Genomic DNA, 19,976 nt, shown 5'->3' with positions numbered 1-19,976 from the left:
GTGGTGCAGACAGGAACATCTATACTGGTCTTGGACTGCCAACCTTTGGGATACTTTTCTATGAGAGACACTTCTCTTGTTTAAGCTTTCATTGACTTGGGTTTCTGTTTAATGTTGTCAAGCCCAACCCTAACTAAGTTACCTCAATAATTCTTGGCATTCATAAAACCAAGTCTTCATATCTTTCAAAGCATGGTCAATTCTGTTACCTAATTCTGTCTTTCTAACAACAGTATAGGAGAGCGGAGGCACGTGCTATGTCAGAAGAGGAAACTGGAGTTGAAACAAAGCAAGTCTTGCCTGATGCCACACAGTTGGCTACTTGGAGAGAGAGCAGCAGGCTTTGGGAGCCAGGTTACCTCTCTCCTAGGATTTTAAAAGCATGGTGGAAATAAGTGACAAATTTCCTTTAAAGATAATTTTGATTGGTTAAGTTGTGATTATTTTAAAAAGCAGGAATTTAAGGACAACTTAGCTCTTCTGTCAAAGGAAGACTGAAGACTATTTTCTCCCATAAAGGGGATTAAAGTCACTGACTTTAAAAAGAGCAAACTTCTTTCAAGTTGCCTCCAGAATACTACTGCTAAATTAGAATGAATTACAACTCACTGTATTGTTACAACATACATTAAAAGAACTGAATTCTCAAACATGCTCAGTCGCATTTCGAATAAGCAATTAGGAAAATGAATCTGTTTCTGTTTTAAAAGCATAACAGATGATGTTAATGTAAAGTTGACAAAATCTTTAAGATGAAAAGGTAGAGGGAGGGGCCAGCCTGGTGGCACAATGGTTAAGTGTGCACGTTCTGCTTCAGCGGCCTGGGGTTCGCTGGTTCAGATCCCGGGTGAGGACATGGCACCGCTTGACAGGCCATGCTGTGGTAGGCATCCCACATATAAAATAGAGGAAGATGCGCATGGATTAAAAAAAAAAAAAGAAAAGGGAGAGGTAGGACTTTTTTTCATTATAATGCAGGTAAAACTGAATCGGGTGGATTCGTCATAGAAAAGTTTTAATGAGGCAAATGTCAAGCAAGCATATCAACTTCTTAAAAAACAAAGGAAATCTAAAAGTTTCAATTACAAAAACACTTATAAAGAAAACTTGGCATTTCAACAGTTCCAAACACATGTACACAAAGTTTTTCCTAAAATTTAATTTTGTCAGAAATAAAACACTTTGTCTCACTTTCCTCAGCTGCTCCTTGTGTTTTAATAGAAAGAAAGAAAAGAAATCTGTAACACTGAATAGGCAACAACTTATTTCTCGAGAACACATAAGTACAGTAACATCTACAAGTTTACTGGGAAACATGAATTAGGGATTGTGTTAGCCTGTAACCTCACTGACCACCCCCTGGTTGGGCACAGAGACAGGAGGCGACTCAGATCTGCTTTACAGAGCCTCACAGTTCTGTGGCAGCTGAATCCCAGCCACCAGCGTGTCAGGTGTGTAGCTGCTGGGAGAGGCGGCATTTCAAAAGCAGGCTGCTGCTGATTTTGTGAAAATGGTTTCAGACTACAGGCTCTCTCAAGATCTCATGCATTCCTGAATATGCAAATATTTCAAGTCAGTGTGAGGTGTCTTATCTAGAGTCAGGAGAATGATGATCTTTGGACCAAATTACAGTCTTACCTGGTCAACAGCACTGCTAACAAAGCTGCACAAACTAACACAAAGGAGAAACAGAGAGAAATATTAGGAGGAAGGAAGAAAGGAGAGAAAGTGTCTGGCAGGAGGCAGACACAAACTTTCAGAACTGGCTTGAACGTCCTTCTGCCATAGAGTGTGTTCTAGCTTGGACTTAGCAGGCAAGGAGTCAGAGAAGTGACAGGAACAGGAGGTAAGAGCAGGAAAACAGGAAAATACAGAAAAGCAGGAAAGTTGCCTAGGTTTAGAGCAATAGACAATGATGAGCTCTTAATTCTAAAAAAATTGCCAAGTGGTGGAATGTGGGCTTCAGTGCATGGAAATTTGATGTGTGTTCACATAAGACATTAAAAAAAAGGTTGTTTTTTTTGTTGTTTTATTTCCTTTGGGCTAATAAAGAAATCAGGTAAAGGAGATGCTAAGAAGACGGGATGGTGCAGCAACCTAACAGAGGGTTTCTGGCTTCCACCCTGGCTTATGAGCATATTGTGAGGAGGCCACACATCCACCTGCTCTCAGTGGCTTGGTGCCTAGACAATGGGCTCAGCAGGCCCTGCTTTGGTTCCAAAGATCTCAGCTGCAACTGTCAGCCTTGTGCTCTAGAGCATCAAAACAAACAAACAAACCCTGAGGTGAGAATAGAGACCCCTCTTCCCTTTCGTTGTTAAAAAAAATAAAATCACTTACTAGCAGTGGAGGAGAGGAAGGAGCCTAACCTTCTTGCAATTACAGCTACAGAAGGAAGACAAAGGAGGTGAGAATTCCTCCGTGCCCTTTTCTGTCAGCTCGAGAGACTATTTTGAACGACACCTGCAACTATCCATATCTGTGAATCAGTACACTTAAAGCAGACAGAGATTCCCTTAGTTTTCACTTATGATAAACTTCAGGTTTTTTTTTTTCAATACCAAATGAGAAACTACTTTTTGGTTCTCTTCTGTTTACCAATGACCTTTTCCTCAGCAAAAATGCTCCACAATACATTGCCAACAGATGGGAACAGAAGAGCCTTGCTGGGGCTGGGAAACCAGGTATGTACAGGAGCAACGCTTAGAAACAGCAGGCAGTCCCAAGGAGGAAGGAAAGAGCATTCTCCTTCAAGACAACAATCACAAAGCCTAGATGAGGGCTGGCACCCACTGTGCTGTGTGGGGTAGGAAACACAGCCTGGCTCCACAGGACACTGTCAACAAGAAGCTCCTTTCTTTGGAATCACAGCAGGACAATGATGGGAAAAGACTGGGCCTGTCCAATGAGAGAAACTCTCCTTCAGAACCCTGCTGAGCAACAAAGCCTAGAGGTCAGAAAATGGAGATGTTTATCTTGGTGGGGGTGAAGGGAATAAAAAAATTAACCCCCAAAGGCATTAAAATAAGTGACAGCTAGGTAAGAAAACCAGAGCACCACCACCACGCCACCCACCGATAAAAGGATCCAATCTGAAGTAGAACAATGAGAAGGCCTCCTTTCTGCTGAAGAAGATGTCAGTCTTGGGGTTGCCTAGTCAGCAGAATATATGCAGATCCACTTTAACAGAAACAGAGCTGATGGGAAACTGAAGACTTGGGAGAGTGGTTGTACACTTTCAAAGCTTCACAAGGACGATTCCATAGGAAGTTCTTATAGATGTTCCTTTTGCTATTCCCTCATATGGCTTCCTGGAGTGAAGGTATTTAACTCATAACTGATAGTTCTTTCACAAGCAGAGTAATCTGTGTTCCCTTTCTGCCTCCATTCAATTCAAATTTCCATGGATGGCTTCTCGTTCCTCACAAGTAAAACCACTTACAGAACATCTTGGAGTTCTAAGACCTGTAGAATTGGGGGGGGGGGGGGGGGGGAAGATACCAAAAAGGTAAGCATTGATCAGAAAGGACTAGAGCTATGGGTTAAAAAGAATGCTTTGTTCTATTTTCAGAAGGATTAAGGTGAGGAGCACAGTGTGTGTAAACTAAAGAGCTCAGAAAGCTGCAAGAAGCCCACCTCACTGAGATGTTACAGATAACATCTCAATGAGAAACATGGCCCTGCTCCAGTTCGGCAACAATGGGGAAGTAGGAAAATCGTGAGCTGAACACAGAAAAGTAACTATCAGGGACAAATGTGATGACAGAAAATTAGTACTCTACTTTAGACCAAAGAATGCATGGTCAAAATTGGTCAAATCAGTTTTCTTAAAGTATAAATCTAAGGATCTCTGCATATGTAGGAATGTATTGTGTGAATATGATCAATAAATTTTCTCACATTGATAAAAAATGCAATCACATAAAGATTTTTTTTCAATCCTCAAACAGCCAAATACTTATCATTTGGTTCAACTGAAAGCAAGAAACATATGGATTTTGATAGTTTATAGACACATGATAGTTTATATTGTGGGGACCTGGATTTGGCCACCCCAAGGTATGTCTCTTTGGCATGATGATTATTTGAGGCTAGTTACTTTGCAGACAGGAAAGCAACTGAAAAGTAAAAGTAGAATTTACTTACCCTTTGTAAGAGACATTTACATTGTAAAGATATTTCCCTCTCTACCAGGAAGAAGGGGAGATGACCTCCTCTCTAGAAACTCTTAATCAGTGGGGAAGGCAAGGACTTAAATCTGCATTTGTTTATTGTGCTTGTCTGGTAACCTCCTGTAACTGACTTCCCTCCCCCTCCAATGTTGGCATTTCTTTAAGGATTAAGCATCTATCCTTAGGCTAGGAACTGATTGCTGGGCTCACCTGTGACCACCCAGCTTGAGACAATAGACTTGCCTCCTGCTACGCCCTCCGAGATAGCAGACCCACTACCTGCTGTGTCCATCAAGTGCTGTGCCGACAGGGCAATCTTGTGACTACTGTGGGAGGGACATTTCAATCATATGTGGAACACCCTGTTTGGGGGTATATAACCACTCTGTGCACCCCACTTCTTCGGTGCCCTTTCGTCCTTCGGGCAGAAAGGCCCCGGGCCATGGTCCTCATAAAGCTTTGTTTAATTATCTCCTGCTATTCTGTCTCATGTGAATTTAATTCGTTCTCTGGCCAGACGAACCCACATTAGGTAGAGGAAAAGTCTTCCTCCCCTACAATATAAACCTCTCAATATGAAGTCACCCCCATGGCTTCCTCCTTGCTCCACTTTTCTCTAGGTTCTAGTTAGCCACAAAGAAAGATGACAGCTGAGGTCATTCTTCTATTGCATATCTATGAAAATAATTTTTAAATGGGCTGACCAAAATTTGATAACATAATTACTGGATTGTAATTTTTTTCCATTTACCTCCTATTTATCTTAATGCTTTCATTCCCAGATTTTTTAATGCTTCCCGTTACACCCATCCCCACCTCCTTTTGGGAATGTTTAAGAAACCCCGCTGGACCAGAGTTTAGATATATGTATGTGTTCTAGCCCTAGATTCTTCACTTATCTACTCAGGAATTTTCAGGCATTTCACCTCTTTGGGACTCAGTTTCTTCATATGTAAAACGTTGGGATTTCTAAGGGTCCCTTCCAGCTCTAATATGCTTCTCTAAAACTAGAGACCATTAGTTTCCCTTCACTCACTGGCTCCCGACAGTGGACAAAACCTTTGCCAAGCTCATGTCAGAGTAATCAATTGTACCACAAATGCTGGGGACATCAGGCGTAGCTTTCTGTACATATTTGTATAATGAGGCCAAGCTAGTATTAATCACAGTCTTTATAATTGTTTCATTTGAGAGTTTCAGGGGGTGTGGGGAACTATCCATTCTTAGTCATGTTTGCATGGCTAGACTGTAAGAATCTGTAGTAATAAAACAGTTCACATTTTTAGATATTATTTTTTCAAGGGCAAAATATTTGTAGGTTAAAATCAAGGATAATGGTAATACTCTAGGTTTTCAAAGTCATCTGTGAAAGCAGATACTATACTTTATATCCTCAAGATAAGTAAAGCTTTAAGAGAGAGAGTTACTGGCAAAATGCTCAAAATGGAAAACCACTGTTGGCTTAAAACTTGCAATAACTGCTGTCTACCTACATGAGGAGACACTATGTTATCAATTACTGTGTTCTTTCACAATCTTCCATGCTGTTTCTCCCAGGTCTCTCTTTTCAAGCCTACAAGAGTGCTAATTGAAAACACCGTGTGAAAATGAGAAGGATGATGAGCTCCTGAAAATCTGAGGCCTAGATTTACAAGCTGTTCCCTTCATAAACAGCAGCAGCAATGCCACTTCTTTATTTTGCAGGGAGATGAGTCATCTCTTAGATGTACAGTCTGCCCCATCTGGCTACTCACTAGAAGGATGGTAACCCTTTCCCCATCAGAGCACGGCTGAGGCCTAAGTATAATGAATTGCTTTGTACAGTTACCATCCAAGGGCATGACCAAGAAGGATTAAGACTACCACTTCGTCCTGCTAGCAGATGTTGTCTCATTAGATAAAGAATCATGGGTTTTATTCTTACATGTTGCTCAAGGTCCAAACCATGCTAGAATATGAATATATACACGAGTGTGCTCATGTTCCTGCAGGTCAAATAAATATTCAAACCCATGACTGGCCATTCTAAGGAGCATATCTTGCTGTCCACCCTTGTTTTATTTATTGTTTCATTTTGGTGAGGAAGATTGGCCCTGACCTAACATCTGTGCCAATCTTCTTCTGTTTCGTATGTGGGATGCCGCCACAGCATGGCTTGATGAGTGATATGTAAGTCCATGCCTGGGATCAAAACTGGTGAACCCTGGGCTGCCAAAGTGGAGTGGGTGAACTTAACCACTACGCCACTGGGCTGGCCCCTCCACCCTTGTTTTAGTATCCCTATATGGCCACCTCACCATATGGTCCAACTTTAAGATTTCCACACAGTTTATATGTATGTCTGCAGGTAGGGAATAATTTAATCAATAGACGAAAGGGCTGTGGGATAACACACTAAAGGATACCCTATCTTCAAGCATTTGAGTGGACAAATACCAGTTAGAAATGATACTTGATGACTGACCATTAGTACCAAGAAGTTTACATGGGCTGATCTCTTCTGGAAATGTATGTTTTTCTCCTCTAAACGGATGTAACACATACTAGTCATTTGTTGAATATATTTTTAAAAAGGTTATTTTCTCTTTTTTGCTTATCAAGAGTTTATTTTTTAATCTATTTAATCAGGGCAAAAACATGTTCTTTCCATTAAACCATGCTAAGGCATGCATGAGAAGAAACTGCCTTCATTCTGTTTTTTAACATTATTTACTACATTTAGCAACCATGCAACAGAAATCTTAAGTCTCCGACTCATTTATTCGGTGTAACTCCAGGGTTTTAGTAGTACTGATAAAGTTTAATGCCATCTTATTTTTGATGACATGCTGGCATGTAAGTGTCATATCAGTGAACACTCACCAGTCCCTAACGATCAAGCCTGTTCACAACTTCTCGAACTGTAGCTATGAAGTTTTCATTGTCTTGGGGGTTAGCTAATATAATACTGTGCAGTCTGTTCATATATGAGTCAATGGTGTCCACTGTAGGTGTCTCTCCACTTCCTGAAGTGAGATAAGAAGAGAGAGTAAGAAAATCCTCTCCGTTCAGTTCAACCCTAACACAGTTTAGTGAATCCACAACAAAAGAAATGTGAATCTAACATGGTCTGCTCCACAGACAAGATTTTAATTTCAGAGGAGACTTTCAAACCTCAAATAAATGAAATTTATCCACATACTCTGAATAAACATATGGGTTACAACTGCCGTATAGCATACAGGAGTGGCCACATACAACAAAAGGTTAGAGATTCTCCCAGCTTTCTGCTGTGACTATCCTCAACATGAAAGAGTATATAAGAAATACTAGTGTTCATTTTCCTCTTCCTTTCCATTAAAACAAAATTATAAAGAAAGCAAGTATACATAAGAAAAGTGCTCTACTCAAGATTTATTACTATTTCCATTGTTCTGAATATCAAATTAAGCTTAATAGAAAGGAAAGGAGATTATATTAAAATATAATTAGGGACAATTTAAATGACCAGAAAGCCTGAAATTTTGGATGATTTTAGCCAGTACTGAGATTCTAATACATGACCTACAGAAAACTCTGAGGAAAAAACCCTTATTTTACTGATTATCCTCTTGGGGGGAGACTTTAGCCTCACCACACCAGTAGCAACATAAACAGCACCCAACCCTGTGACCCCACCACTCAAGTGCTCAGGTTGGGATGACATTACCAGGCAAGGGCATGCTGGCAAAGCTGCTGGTCAACACCTGCCGCAGGGTCTCCAGGTGCTGCTGTAAGACCGTGTTGCGGCTCCGCTCCTGGATCACATCTACCTCCAGCTTCTCCACTGCTGTGCGCATGCTCTCCACATGCTTTTGCAAGGCGGCATTCCTCTCCTCAAACTCCATGTTGGATTTTCGAAGCTGGCGGAGCTCTGCCTCCCGAGCTGAGGACACACCCCCCACAGAACACATGTAGCACCAGGAATCTTTGAGGAGTCCCAGTGACTCTTACAAGGAAGTTCTGCTTAGCTGCTTCTAATTAGCTACCGGTACTACCTCATCTCCCACTTCTCATTATGGCCTTCTAGATAGCAATTTCAGCAATAAAATGCCTGCCTCTCTAGAGCTATTTTAATTCTTAAAGCTGGTCATATTCTATACTTAAGATTGCAAGGAACACCTCAATCCCTAGTATTTCTGTTTGTTTGTTTGGTTTTTTAAAACTGGGCAATGAGAAGCCTGAAGGGTTTCACAGGAGGATCCTGGGAGATGGAGCAAGAACAGGTGTGGGTCCTCATGTTTACTGCAATGGGGTCAGCTTTGTTCTTACTGATTTTATATTTTGGATGCCCAGGTAAGCTTTCATTTATACAAAGGGTTCCAGGCTAAGAGTTTGAAAGCAGCTGAGTTAGTGATGTACACCTACTTCCTTTGACCCACGAACTAAAGCAGCCTTGACAACACTGGCCTAGCTTTCCTTCACTGGTCTTCGAGCGGCCACATTTATTAGAGAGTGAAATAGAAGCAGTTCTCTTCTTCCAGACCAGTCCTAGGGTCTGGAATATCACTACCATTGCTTTTGAGGAATGAATTCCTCCTGAGAATGAAATCCCCTGTCACAGACCTTAGGAACACAAAATGATACTTTGGTATTCACCTTTGCTGTGGTTCAGGAATTCCTCTGTAAATATAGGGATGTCAAAAACAGACCGTTCCTTTACCTCTGTTTCTTTCTGTGAATTAAGAGTAACAAAACAGTTAATTCTTAAACAGAAGGTAAATTAAATAGTAGTGCCTGAAGGCAAAATAGGCACTTAAAGAAAGAGTGGGGTGAGCAGGAATCAGTGCAGGTGAGGCTTTGTATTCACCTTTTTATTGGAATTGAACTTTCACAGAGCTCCAGCAGGTTAAGTATTCAGTTCTCTCAGGTGTACAATTGCTGTGCAATTAGAGCTGAAAACAAACCTACATAAATTTCCCTAATGGAGAATTTGGAAGCCATTTCTTAGCTCTGTGCTTCGAATAGCCAACAGTATACAGTTGTGAAAGTGGTTGAGGTAGGACTAGAGAAAGGGAATTTCTAGGTGTTTTTTTCAGTTGCTTCTGTTGATTACGCATATAAAATGTTCTCTGAGATAGGACTATGCAATCTAAATTTGCAAGGCAGACAATGAGAATTTTATACAGAGAGCTGCCAGCCATGAGCAATAATATGGTATTCCACTGGTACTTCTACCTTACTTATTTACAAGGGACAGCCTATAATTGCGAATCTTTTAGACTTCAGATACAGGAAAAACAAACAAAATCAGGAAGTCAGAAATAACTAGGTTCTAAAAATGAAAAAGCCAAGGATTATGTGAGATAGAAAATAATAACAAAGCCTAACATTAATTCACCAATAAGCCATTAAAAATAAAAGTCTCATATAACTACTGCAAAATATATTACAATGATCCTTAAGAATAAAGTCAACATTTCAAGATGCATTAGCTGCCATTTATACAATGAATTTGAAGTTGAAAGTACTATGAATATAAATTATAAGTGTCTTGGCACAGTGTTTAAAATCTCGCATCATATAAGATGCTAAAGAGAACAGTGGGAAATCACTAGCGAAATCTGAAGATTCCAAAACTTTTATAACATAAAGAACAGTAGGAAAAAAAATCTGGAAATCATTCCCATAAAAACATGTTTAAAGCCAGAGATGGAATGTATCTTTCCTACTCTTGCCACCACTAGTCTTTTATCTTTGAATACACATATGATTTGGTGTCCAGTAGAGAAGCAAAGCACTTAACAGCCTACGAAGGAACACTGACAACCAAGCTCCTGTTTTCATATTGGTGCCTGCCTTGCAAGGAGGCTGGGCTGTGTGAACTGCCTGCCAATCACAGCTGATCAAGAAGACATTTAAGATGGAACGCTGAAAAACTGTATTTACCTGAGGAAACTTTCAGAGCACTTAATTTTTACCTATCTTTTACCCTTTAAGGAAAGTAAGCAAAGTTTCCCAAAACAACTAAAAAATAAACAACACAATTATCATTGGAAGCCCCAATTTCAACATGCAGAGCTCTGTCTCAAGCCAGTTCCTAGTGGGTTTGAAAAGCAGTAATGAATGGGCAAGAAAGGCTGTTCTAGAAGAGATTTTAGACATATTTTACAGTGGCTTTCTCTTGACTTTGCTGGCTTACCATGTGCTTTAACTTTCTTACTAGGTTGCTATAGGAAAACAAAAAACTTATTACACACAATTCCAACATGTACAAGGCATCACGGATATAAGCATAAGTCCACAAATGACTTAGGATAAAGTCTTAGGACTTTGTCATCTTACCTTGTCCAGTCTCCTACTTAACTTCACAGGCTTACATGAGATCAGTTACCTAATCATAGGTCTAAATATCTGCCAGTTAGATGAGAAGGTAAGGATGCCTGGCTCCCATTACCAAGGTACCAAGAGTTCTCTCCAAGGCCTTGATTCTCCTCAGACATGTAATTCTCTTCTCTTCTTTGCCTGAGCAATCCAAACCAAGCTAACTACATAAGGGTAGAGGACAGCACCATGTAGGTGCATTAACACACTGCCCCTTGGTACAGATTCTTAGAGTGCAAAATAAGAAATACCAAAGCAATTAAATGAAACTGTTCAGTCTCTGGAAGGCAATAGAGAAATTCTACTTAACGGAACAGTGGTAACAAAAACCATCAGCACTCTTCCATTACTGAGTACATTACTAAGCATGGAGAGGATCCTCCTGGGGGCTTGTGTATACTTAAACTGCTCCAAGGATTGCTTGAGGGATTAAAATTATAAGGATTTCATTACCTCTTCATTGAAAGGGTCTAATTTTTTCAGGCTGAGTATCATTTTGTTATTTCTCATAAATTAAAGGAGAAACAAAATTATTGTTTCTATCTTAGTCCTCACATGAAATGTAGACACTTTCTTGAGAGTAACACTAGCAGCTGGGTCTAGTGGGCTGGCTTTCGAATTGAGAGGAGTAAGAATACTCTTCACTTTGATTTTTCATTCTATATATTGAGCGGAGGGTAAGAGAACACAAGCCCTTTTGAACCAAATCTATTTCCCTGTGATTTAGGCTCAGGGCCAGAATTTCATAGAGTGAGATATGCTTCTCTCAAGTGCCCTTTACTTTAGGGAATGCTCTTAATGCTGTGTACCAGGCTGAAGTGCCCCACTGCTATGCAGAATGGCTTGAATGATTTCAGGTTAGCATTTCTTTAGCTCTAATACGCACTCTCCACTATCTGCCTTACTGTCTTAGGAATCCAAATTCCTTTTAGGAATATAATAGGTAACAATGTCTTAGGAATCCAAATTCCATTCAGGAATACAGTAGTTTTCTTTACTATACACAAACCAAATCATTTCTGTCTTAACTGGCAACAAATTTTGCTGATATCTCAGGCAACCAGGCCCCTTTTAACTTTCAACACTGTTTTTAGTTCATTCTATACAGTGTGGCATGTGCTGCAGAGAAGGCTAGACTGGGACACAGAGGCCTGAGTTTCAGTCACACTTCTGCCTCTAACTCAGTAAGTGATGCTGGAGAAGTTCTTTCCTGTCTTAGTCATGTCACTTTCCTCACTAGCAAAATGAGGGGGGTTGGTTGAGAGGATTTCTGAGGTCTTAGTATTTTTGAAGTGAGTTTGAAGATTATTCTATTACACTTGTCATTTTACTCCTAATAGAACAAGTAAAGGGAACCAAGCATACTGTATTTAGAATCCATGATGTTTCAGGTACTTTGCAAGATACTTTCTCTTTTATTAACTTACTTATAAGTCTGCTGAAGCCATTTTACCCACCCTGAGGAGCCCCCCACAAACCCTGGGTCGTCTTTAAGGCCTGATTTAGTTCTTGTTTTCCATGGGGTCTTCTGTGGCTGTTTTTCACTAATAGTCCTTCTTATATGTTTTATATATATATTTATTTCCTTACATAAGTTATATGTAAGGAAATTACTGTGTAACTATGTTTAAAAACTGACAAACCAATTCTTTTTTATTATAATTGCTTAGAAATTACCTAGTTTAGGAAAGATATTACTTGATGAAAAATAAAAACTGATAAAGTGAGGGACATTAATTGGGTCAATAACCTTACTAAGAGAGCTTTATCCTGATGCGTGCATACAGCTCAGATTTATAGAACCTACTGTATACACATGTGAGAACCTACTGCTGGCTCTCCACCTACTCTCTCCTTTTTTTGTTGTTTGGTTTAACATCTCTCTAATCCTGAAACAGGGAAATCACACAGACTTATTCATTTTCATAAATAACAGAAATTCATATCATACTAAATAATGTATTTTAATAAAAAGCTTCATTTCTCAAATCATTAGCAGCAGCTTCTATGACTGATTAAATCTACTAAATCTTTTCTGACTGCAACTATCAACTTTATTGAAGAAAAAAATGCCACATACGGTTTGGCTAGCAAATTCATAGTGATGGAAACAGTCAGTCATTAACTAGAAAATGTGAGAGCTAATGTTTTAGATTATTGTCCAAATTCTCTTTTGTGACCATTAAACATTGAGAAACTATAAAGGATGCTTAATAGGGAAAAAAAGAAGTACAGAAATTTCATGATATTGGTGGGTGGGCACACAGAGAAAGGAAGGAATAAAGTAATTATACAAGTATCTGGCAATATGGAAAGCTTGCAACACAATTCAATTATGATTTAAAATATAAGCTACATGTACAATTACTCAAGCAAAAAAATATTTTCATAACATTTCACCCTAGTTAGAGCACAGAGATGTCATATATAACTACATTTATATAAGATTTATATGAAGAATAAAATGTTAATATTTACTATGCTTCTCACTTTATAATTCATGGATGGTTATAAATCTATTTGACTTGTGAATCTAAACATTTTCTCTGTTTTAAAGGTCACCAATACCAAATTAGGTAACAATCCCAAGATAAATAAGTTATTCTTTTGAAGAAATGATTTCCTTGATTTAGTAATAAGCCAAATACCTGCAAAAGAATACATCAGAAAATTCTTTCTGTGTAAATTTACATTGTTATTTCAACAAACAGGTTTTTGTATAAAAATAAATAAGTATTTATGGAAAACCTCCTCAATGCACAGGTGTCATGCTAGGTGTTATGGGGTTGGGTACAAGATGAAAACTAGATCATGCATGCCTTCAAAGAAATTAGAATACAGGATTATGAATAACAGAAGCACTTGAATAACCTCAACACCAGGCCAGATCAGCTAAGTGCATAAGAGAAATATAGAGAGCTGTGAGGGTTAAAGGAAGTTGAAGGAAACAGGAAAAGCTTGAAGGAGGAAACAGAACTTGAAATAGGGTTTGAAGGATGACTAGAATTTTGAAAGGCAGAATGGGATGACAGGGAGATGGAAAAAATGAGTGGGGGAAAGTATTCTTGTGAAAGGAAGAACATGAGCACAGGCACGAGGCAGAGAAGGATGGGGCCCCTGGAGGACAGTGAACAGTAAAGGTTTTTTAGTATGTAAGAAATACATGGGAGACATGAGAGTTAAGGTATTTGGTAAGGGAAGTTGAGACGGAACTACAGAAGACTCTGATCAGTTTCAATGTGATCTGGTAAGCAAGGAGGAGTCAACGAACATTTTAAAGCACCAAATTACCACAAATTTTATTTTCTTTCAACCATAGGCTACATACATATTTAAAGTTCTCTAGGCAGCATAGCCAACACACACAGGCCTAAATGCTACACACACACACACACACACACACACACACACACACACAGGAACATAGGCCTAAATCCTATCGATGAGGCTGAACCAAACAGAAGGGAAAAGGCCAGTAAAGAAATACGGGCCAGTGAGGAAAGGAGGTATAGGAACCAAGATATTGTCACCTGTGCTCTGTCAATACTGCAGCTGAATAGTTCCTTTTATCCAAATGCTGGATTCCCTAAATAACTTTTTGAGAGTCAGAGTAAGGTATTTGATGATGATAACGATGGTCAAGTTATAACTTTCAGCTGGTCCTCATTTCTATACCTGACTCTGAATTCCAGCCATCTTCTCCATTTAAAGCCAATAAAATTCTGAGACCACAGGAAAGGACTGGAGTTAGGGGCTGTAATTCAAGGACAGACTCATGACATAAGTGTCTGCCATATGCTAAGAATCCCCGAGCTAAAGCAACTCACCCAATCTGAATTACGGGAGAGGAAATACTCTGTCATTCATTTAAAAAAAAGTCCCTGGCATTTCAAACAACAACATTATTATAAATATATATACGTACAAAGAAAACTAATTACCTCATGATCATGAGTGGCCTGTCTAGCTGCATCTAAAAATATGAAAGAATAAGAGAACATTAAGATGAAAAACAAAACAATAATAAAACCCAAGCAACTGGCTGTGCCAAACTACAAAAACTGCTGGTACATGTAGGCTCTCTCACAGCATATCATATTTTCTTTCATGGTTTCATTAACGAATCAGTTAACAAAAGAAAGGGAACCTCATACTTATACATTACACAATTAGATACAAGAGAAACAGCTGACACAGTTCTTACCTTTGAGGAGAACAGGGTGGGAAGGTAGACAGGAAACATATGCCAAAGGCAGTTTGTGCAACATTATAGTTTAGCAAGCAAGATGCCAAAGTGTGGAGAAGATGCAACAGCTAAGAAACGATAGACTACTTGGGGTGCGGCTTCTTTGCCAGTGCTTCCTGAAGAAGAGGAACTTGAAGCAACACTTTTAAGGGTGTGATGAACAATTTTAATGGAGAACAAAAGATTTATGAAGACTGGGATCTTGTCTGTCTTGTTCACCATTGCATCCTTAATGCCTAGGTGAGAGCCTGATATTAATAGGAGGTGCTCAATACATATGTTTTGAATGCATGCATACATGAGTGAATGAATGAAAAGGATGATCACTGGAGGTTGGGAGAAATGGCACGTGAAAGGCTTTGAGGTGTGAAAACAAGGCAGTTATGTAGTTTAGTAGACAGACTAGTTTTGAGGCAGAGAAATGCCTAAAGCGGAAATTAGAAAAAAAGCAGAGATAAATAAAAGGGGTCTTGGAGCACAAACCAAATTGTTGACACTAGATATGGAAACCCAACAGAAATTTCTAAATGACAGTAATGTGATTTTAATAAATTCCAAAATGATGTTTGGTAAGTGAATGTAGTCTAAGAGAGAAATGATAGAAACATATCTTTTATATTTATTATTCTAATAGTAGGGTTTGTCACACTCCATCAAGCAAAAGAAACTACAAATACGTTGGTTTCTGGTTCTGATACCTTGCCGGTGAGATTTGCCTTTCTGCCGGTCCTGGGTTTTCCTACTGAAGACCTTGTAGGCCTCGGTCTTCTGATACTGCTCCAGTTCCTTCATGTAGCGCTCCTTATCTCGGTCTGCTTCATCAAGGTAGCGCTAGGAAAGAAATCTGGAATTATTTGCAAGAAATAGATCTTATTTAGGTAAAATATCAATGACCTATGTGAAGAAAACAGAGGAAAGAAAAGTTTTATGGGGAATAAAACATGGGGAATAAGCTTTTAAGGGAGAATTAAAAAAAGTCGTGAACTGAATAAAATATAATCTTTCAATTAAAAAAGAAATGGGTGAGTCTGACTTTTTATTCCCTTTTCTAACTTAATGGAGACCAAATTCTATTGAGATCTTTCTCATAAAAAATTCACAAGAAGATGATTATAGTCATTCCTCTAATCCTATAGACAGAACTCCACATGGCCACTAGAGTCCTCAAGAGGACTGAACACCACATAGGGACATTTAGTCTTCTCAAGGGAAACACTTTCTTTCTTTCTGTCTCTCTATCCCCAACCTGTTCTGAGGGAATGATCTCATACATCAATTGGCCTTTTAAGACCCAGAAGAATGGAACGCTAAAAGCTGGGAAGGCACAAAAAACATAAAAAAGAATGACCTCATCCTATGGACATAAAATGGACTACTATGAGAGAGCCCATATCTACACGATTTGTGTTATTAATTAAACAAAGTTCACTGATCTACCAGGATAATTCTGTTTAATGTCTCACCTTTTTCATTCATCAATGAGGTTTAAGAAATAAAGTATAAAAATACTGCTTCTAAATGAACACAAACTAGAGTCAGAAATTATGTTAAAAACCTTGTCCCACACAAGAGCCAGATGTAGGGGTCACCAAATTGGCCAAATCTGTGACAATTTAAGTACCAAAATACTTAAGTATAGTAATAAATTATAAACCATAGGGAAGAAAAGAAATTCATATGCCCATACCAATAATAAATAACTAACAAATATATAAATAAATATATAAAAGAAGAGAGGAGGAGGGCTCTTGAATGTTGAGGGCTGACTGGTAAATGTGGAGGGAGTGCTAGAGTTGGAAAATCATTTTGCAACCACTACTGCAAAGATCAGATAGGGAAAAGTCATCAATGAATGCTAAATCTAGGGGGAAATTTTGATACAGAACAGACTATTTTTATGTTCTTAAAATGTCTCTCCATAGACTGTTTATTAATTATAAGGGAGAAGAAAAAAATTTTATCAAGTGAGCAAAATTAACATTACCAACGAGGAATAAAAGGATATTGTGTGCCTGCATATGTGATACCCTGAAAAGGACACACTACCACCTATGCAGTATTCTGACCGAGAATGCATAACCTCAATCTAACCACAAGGTAACATCAGACAAACACAAAATGAGGAATGTTCTGTTAAAAGTAAACAAAAAGGAGGGGGAGGAAGAAGGACAGATTTATTCTTAAAAAATATAAACGTTATAAAAGACAAAGAAAGGCTGTGAAAATATCCCAGATTAAAGGAATCTAGAGACTTGACTACTAAACACAAAACCTGACCCTGGACTGGAATCTGAACTGCAGGGGAAAGATGCAATGGAGGAATGATGTTAGGTCAACAGACAAAACTGGCATGTGGATGGTATGTTAGACAAAAGTATTGTGTTAATACAAAATTATAAAGTTGATAAGAGTATACTGTGGTTATGTAAGAGAATACGTCTATGCTTATGAAATACACACTGAAATATTTAGGGCTAAAGAGCCATGATGTAACTTACTCTTATATCATTCAGAAAAAAACTGTGCGTGCGGGAGCACGCGAGAGGGAGGGGGAGGGGGAGAAGGAGAGAGGGAAAGAGAGAGACAGAGGGAGAGAAAGAGTGAATGAGTGAGCTTGTGCAAGAGAGTATGAGCACACATGCAAACAGAGAAATGGGATAAAATGTGTTAACAATAGGTGAGCCTAGGTAAAGGGTATTTGGGTATTCTTTGTACAATTCTATGTTTATAACTTCCTGTACATTTGAAATTATTTTCAAATAAAAGGTCAAAAAAACAAAAACAGACATACAAACCCTTGTCCTACCTACATTTAACGGTGGTTATCCCTGGAGATAACTACTATTAATTGTGTTTTTTCCTTATACACTTCTGTATTGTGTGAAAAAATTTTAAACAATGAGCATGTATTAATTTTGAAATAAAAAAATTAAAAAGAAAAGAGTAACTAGTATAGTATGTGTAGCTCACAATCCCTTCATACATCAGAGCTAAAACAATGGATGATATGCATTGCTTTCGATTAGTTTGCTACCACAAACACAGAGCTTCAAGTTGCAACTTAATCTGATCTCTTTGAAATTTTTTGAATTCAGTGAATTCCTGAGAGTATTTTTGGTTTTAGTCTGTTTGGTATACTTTTTAAAGAGTATAAGTCATAAAAGAGTATAAGACATAAAAGAAATCTTTCAGATGCTGAGAATGCTGGTAACTTTTAACCCAAAGCTACTCCCACAATCATCACCATCACTCCACTTTTGTGGCATTTCAACCAGTTCACGGCTATCTTGTCCTTAATTCCTCTCAAATCTCTCTAACAAATGGATTTGTTACAGTTTGGCAACAGGGTTAGTTTTTGTCTTAGAGAAGAAAGGATTCAAGTAGTTCTTGCTTTATTTTCCATAGCAGGTTACATTTGCCAGAATTCTAGTTAAAAAAATTTATTGAAGCAGTAAAATCTTTTTCTTAAACAAAAATTTTATGTAAACAGCAGAATTTTATCAAATGACCTTTTCTCATTTAACTCATGACTCTCATTTAACTTGAATAAATTATGTTGATGGATTTCTTACTTTCTTCATATTGAACCACTTTTTACAAAAATCTAATGTGAACTCTCAGCAAATAAACACAAGTGGAACTGCTTTGGTTGAGGTGGGTTCTAGAATATCTCCTGCTCAGACCCCTATAAGCAGACCCTGAAAGAGTATAAAAAACTGTGCTACAGAAAAGAGCTACGAAGGACCCTACTATTCTGGTCTCCTAAGCACCGTGACAAAATTGAAGAATCAACTGGCCCATCCTCTTTGCTTTTCTAACAAAAGTTATTGTAAAGATATAATCAAAACCAAGCAAAGAATCAGGAAGAGGAACAATTACCTGTTTTTCCTCAGGAGGCAGTTTACTCCATTCATTGCCTAACATCCTCGTGATTTCTGGAAATGGGACTTCCGGTCTCTTTGCTCGGAGCTGTTCTCGACGCTCATTCATGAAGCGAACATATCCTGTAAGGGGGGATTTGGGTGCATTGCTATCTCGAAGAGGTTTCTTCCTCTTTCGTCCTTTGGACCAACCTCCTCGTTTACTTCTTTGCTACAAAACAAGACAAAATGAAAAACCAAAAACCAAATTACAACAACAACAAAAATACCCCCAAATAACATAAGAACAACAATAAACACCAACAAACAAAACAGGGTAACAGTTGTATTTTCCTACCATTAAGGACCTGGATATTCAAAGCTCTCCAAATCTTTCATAGGTACAAATGACTGCAATGCAGTTTCCAGATGGTTCACTTGCAGACTCCTTTATGCACCTCACTACAAACTGTTGGACTAAGGGGCTATTTTAGCACTAATCTCAATTGATGAGAATAAGGGGAGTCATGATCACACGTGCTTTGGCTTTCATATGCACTTAACAAGTCCTGACTCCCAACAGAGGAATATTCTAATTGAGAAATCAGCACAACACTGTGCCAGAGAAGCAGACATTGTCACAGTAGATCAGAACAAGATGTTGTCATGTGCACTGGGCAAACAAAGAGGCAAGTTGTAGTACAGGGATTAAACATCATTCACGAAGAGTGTTTCTCACTGATATCATCCAAAGACCAGTTCATATCCCATACCAGATAGCATACAGATTCTTTTTTTTTTAATTTTAATTTTTTTAAAAGATTTTATTTTTCCTTTTTTTCCCAAAACCCCCTGGTACATAGTTGAGTATTTTTAGTTGTGGTCCTTCTACTTGTGGCATGTGGGACGCCACCTCAGCATGGCTTGATGAGCGGTGCCATGTCCAGACCCAGGATTCGAACTGGCGAAACCCTGGGCCGCCAAAGTGGAGCGCGCAAATTTAACCACTCAGCCATGGGGTCAGTCCCAAAGATTCTTAAATTAATATCTAAAGTCTTAGAAAAATTTCAGCAAGTATAATATATCCAAAATGGAGACTAGTTCTTTGGCTTGATGATTTGTTCCTTAAGATGTTTATTTTATAGTCAGAGGGCTTTATACGTTATTGTTAAATCAAAAGGTTAACACACCTCTAAAAAAGTTTTAAAAAAGGACTGAAGTACCATTGATGTTTTCCCATAGCCCTTTTCTTTATCTTTTTAAATAAATGAGATACAAGGTATGTTCATTTCTGTTTCATAATTTTACAAATTCATATAGTCTACCAGTTAAATTTTTTTTTCTTTGAGGAAGATT

The 19,976-nt window shown here is 38.5% G+C and overlaps 1 protein-coding gene and 2 long non-coding RNA genes across 6 annotated transcripts in view; all 3 read right to left on the bottom strand.

Annotated features, from left to right (window-relative positions):
- The window catches only part of LOC139075837 (uncharacterized), a 128,994-nt gene that overhangs the window by 41,155 nt on the left and 67,863 nt on the right, over positions 1-19,976 (bottom strand). The gene's annotated exons all lie outside the window — the stretch shown is intronic.
- Positions 999-19,976, bottom strand: part of HMG20A (high mobility group 20A) — a 76,528-nt gene continuing 57,550 nt past the window's right edge. For 2 of the 4 annotated variants that reach the window (XM_070574151.1, XM_070574144.1), the window contains exons 4-10: positions 18,640-18,852; positions 15,459-15,591; positions 14,456-14,487; positions 8,790-8,865; positions 7,861-8,076; positions 7,035-7,177; positions 999-3,465 (exon numbers count right to left, since the gene is read on the bottom strand). In XM_070574151.1, the coding sequence (XP_070430252.1) occupies positions 7,041-7,177; positions 7,861-8,076; positions 8,790-8,865; positions 14,456-14,487; positions 15,459-15,591; positions 18,640-18,852 (807 nt within the window). In that variant the 3' untranslated portion in view covers positions 999-3,465; positions 7,035-7,040. The remainder of the gene's footprint in view (positions 3,466-7,034; positions 7,178-7,860; positions 8,077-8,789; positions 8,866-14,455; positions 14,488-15,458; positions 15,592-18,639; positions 18,853-19,976) is intronic. The other 2 variants (XM_070574169.1, XM_070574158.1) reach the window with 1 other exon arrangement.
- On the bottom strand, positions 9,002-11,444 carry LOC139075841 (uncharacterized). Its single transcript, XR_011526742.1, has 2 exons — positions 10,476-11,444; positions 9,002-9,085 (listed from the first exon to the last, which is right to left on the bottom strand). It is a non-coding gene; the product is annotated as an uncharacterized lncRNA (long non-coding RNA).

This window comes from Equus przewalskii, chromosome 1 (genome assembly GCF_037783145.1).
Source record: "Equus przewalskii isolate Varuska chromosome 1, EquPr2, whole genome shotgun sequence".
NCBI classification, from domain to species: domain Eukaryota; kingdom Metazoa; phylum Chordata; class Mammalia; order Perissodactyla; family Equidae; genus Equus; species Equus przewalskii.
The sequence above is the reverse complement of the archived record's forward strand: the minus strand, read 5'-3'. Positions and strand labels throughout refer to the sequence as shown.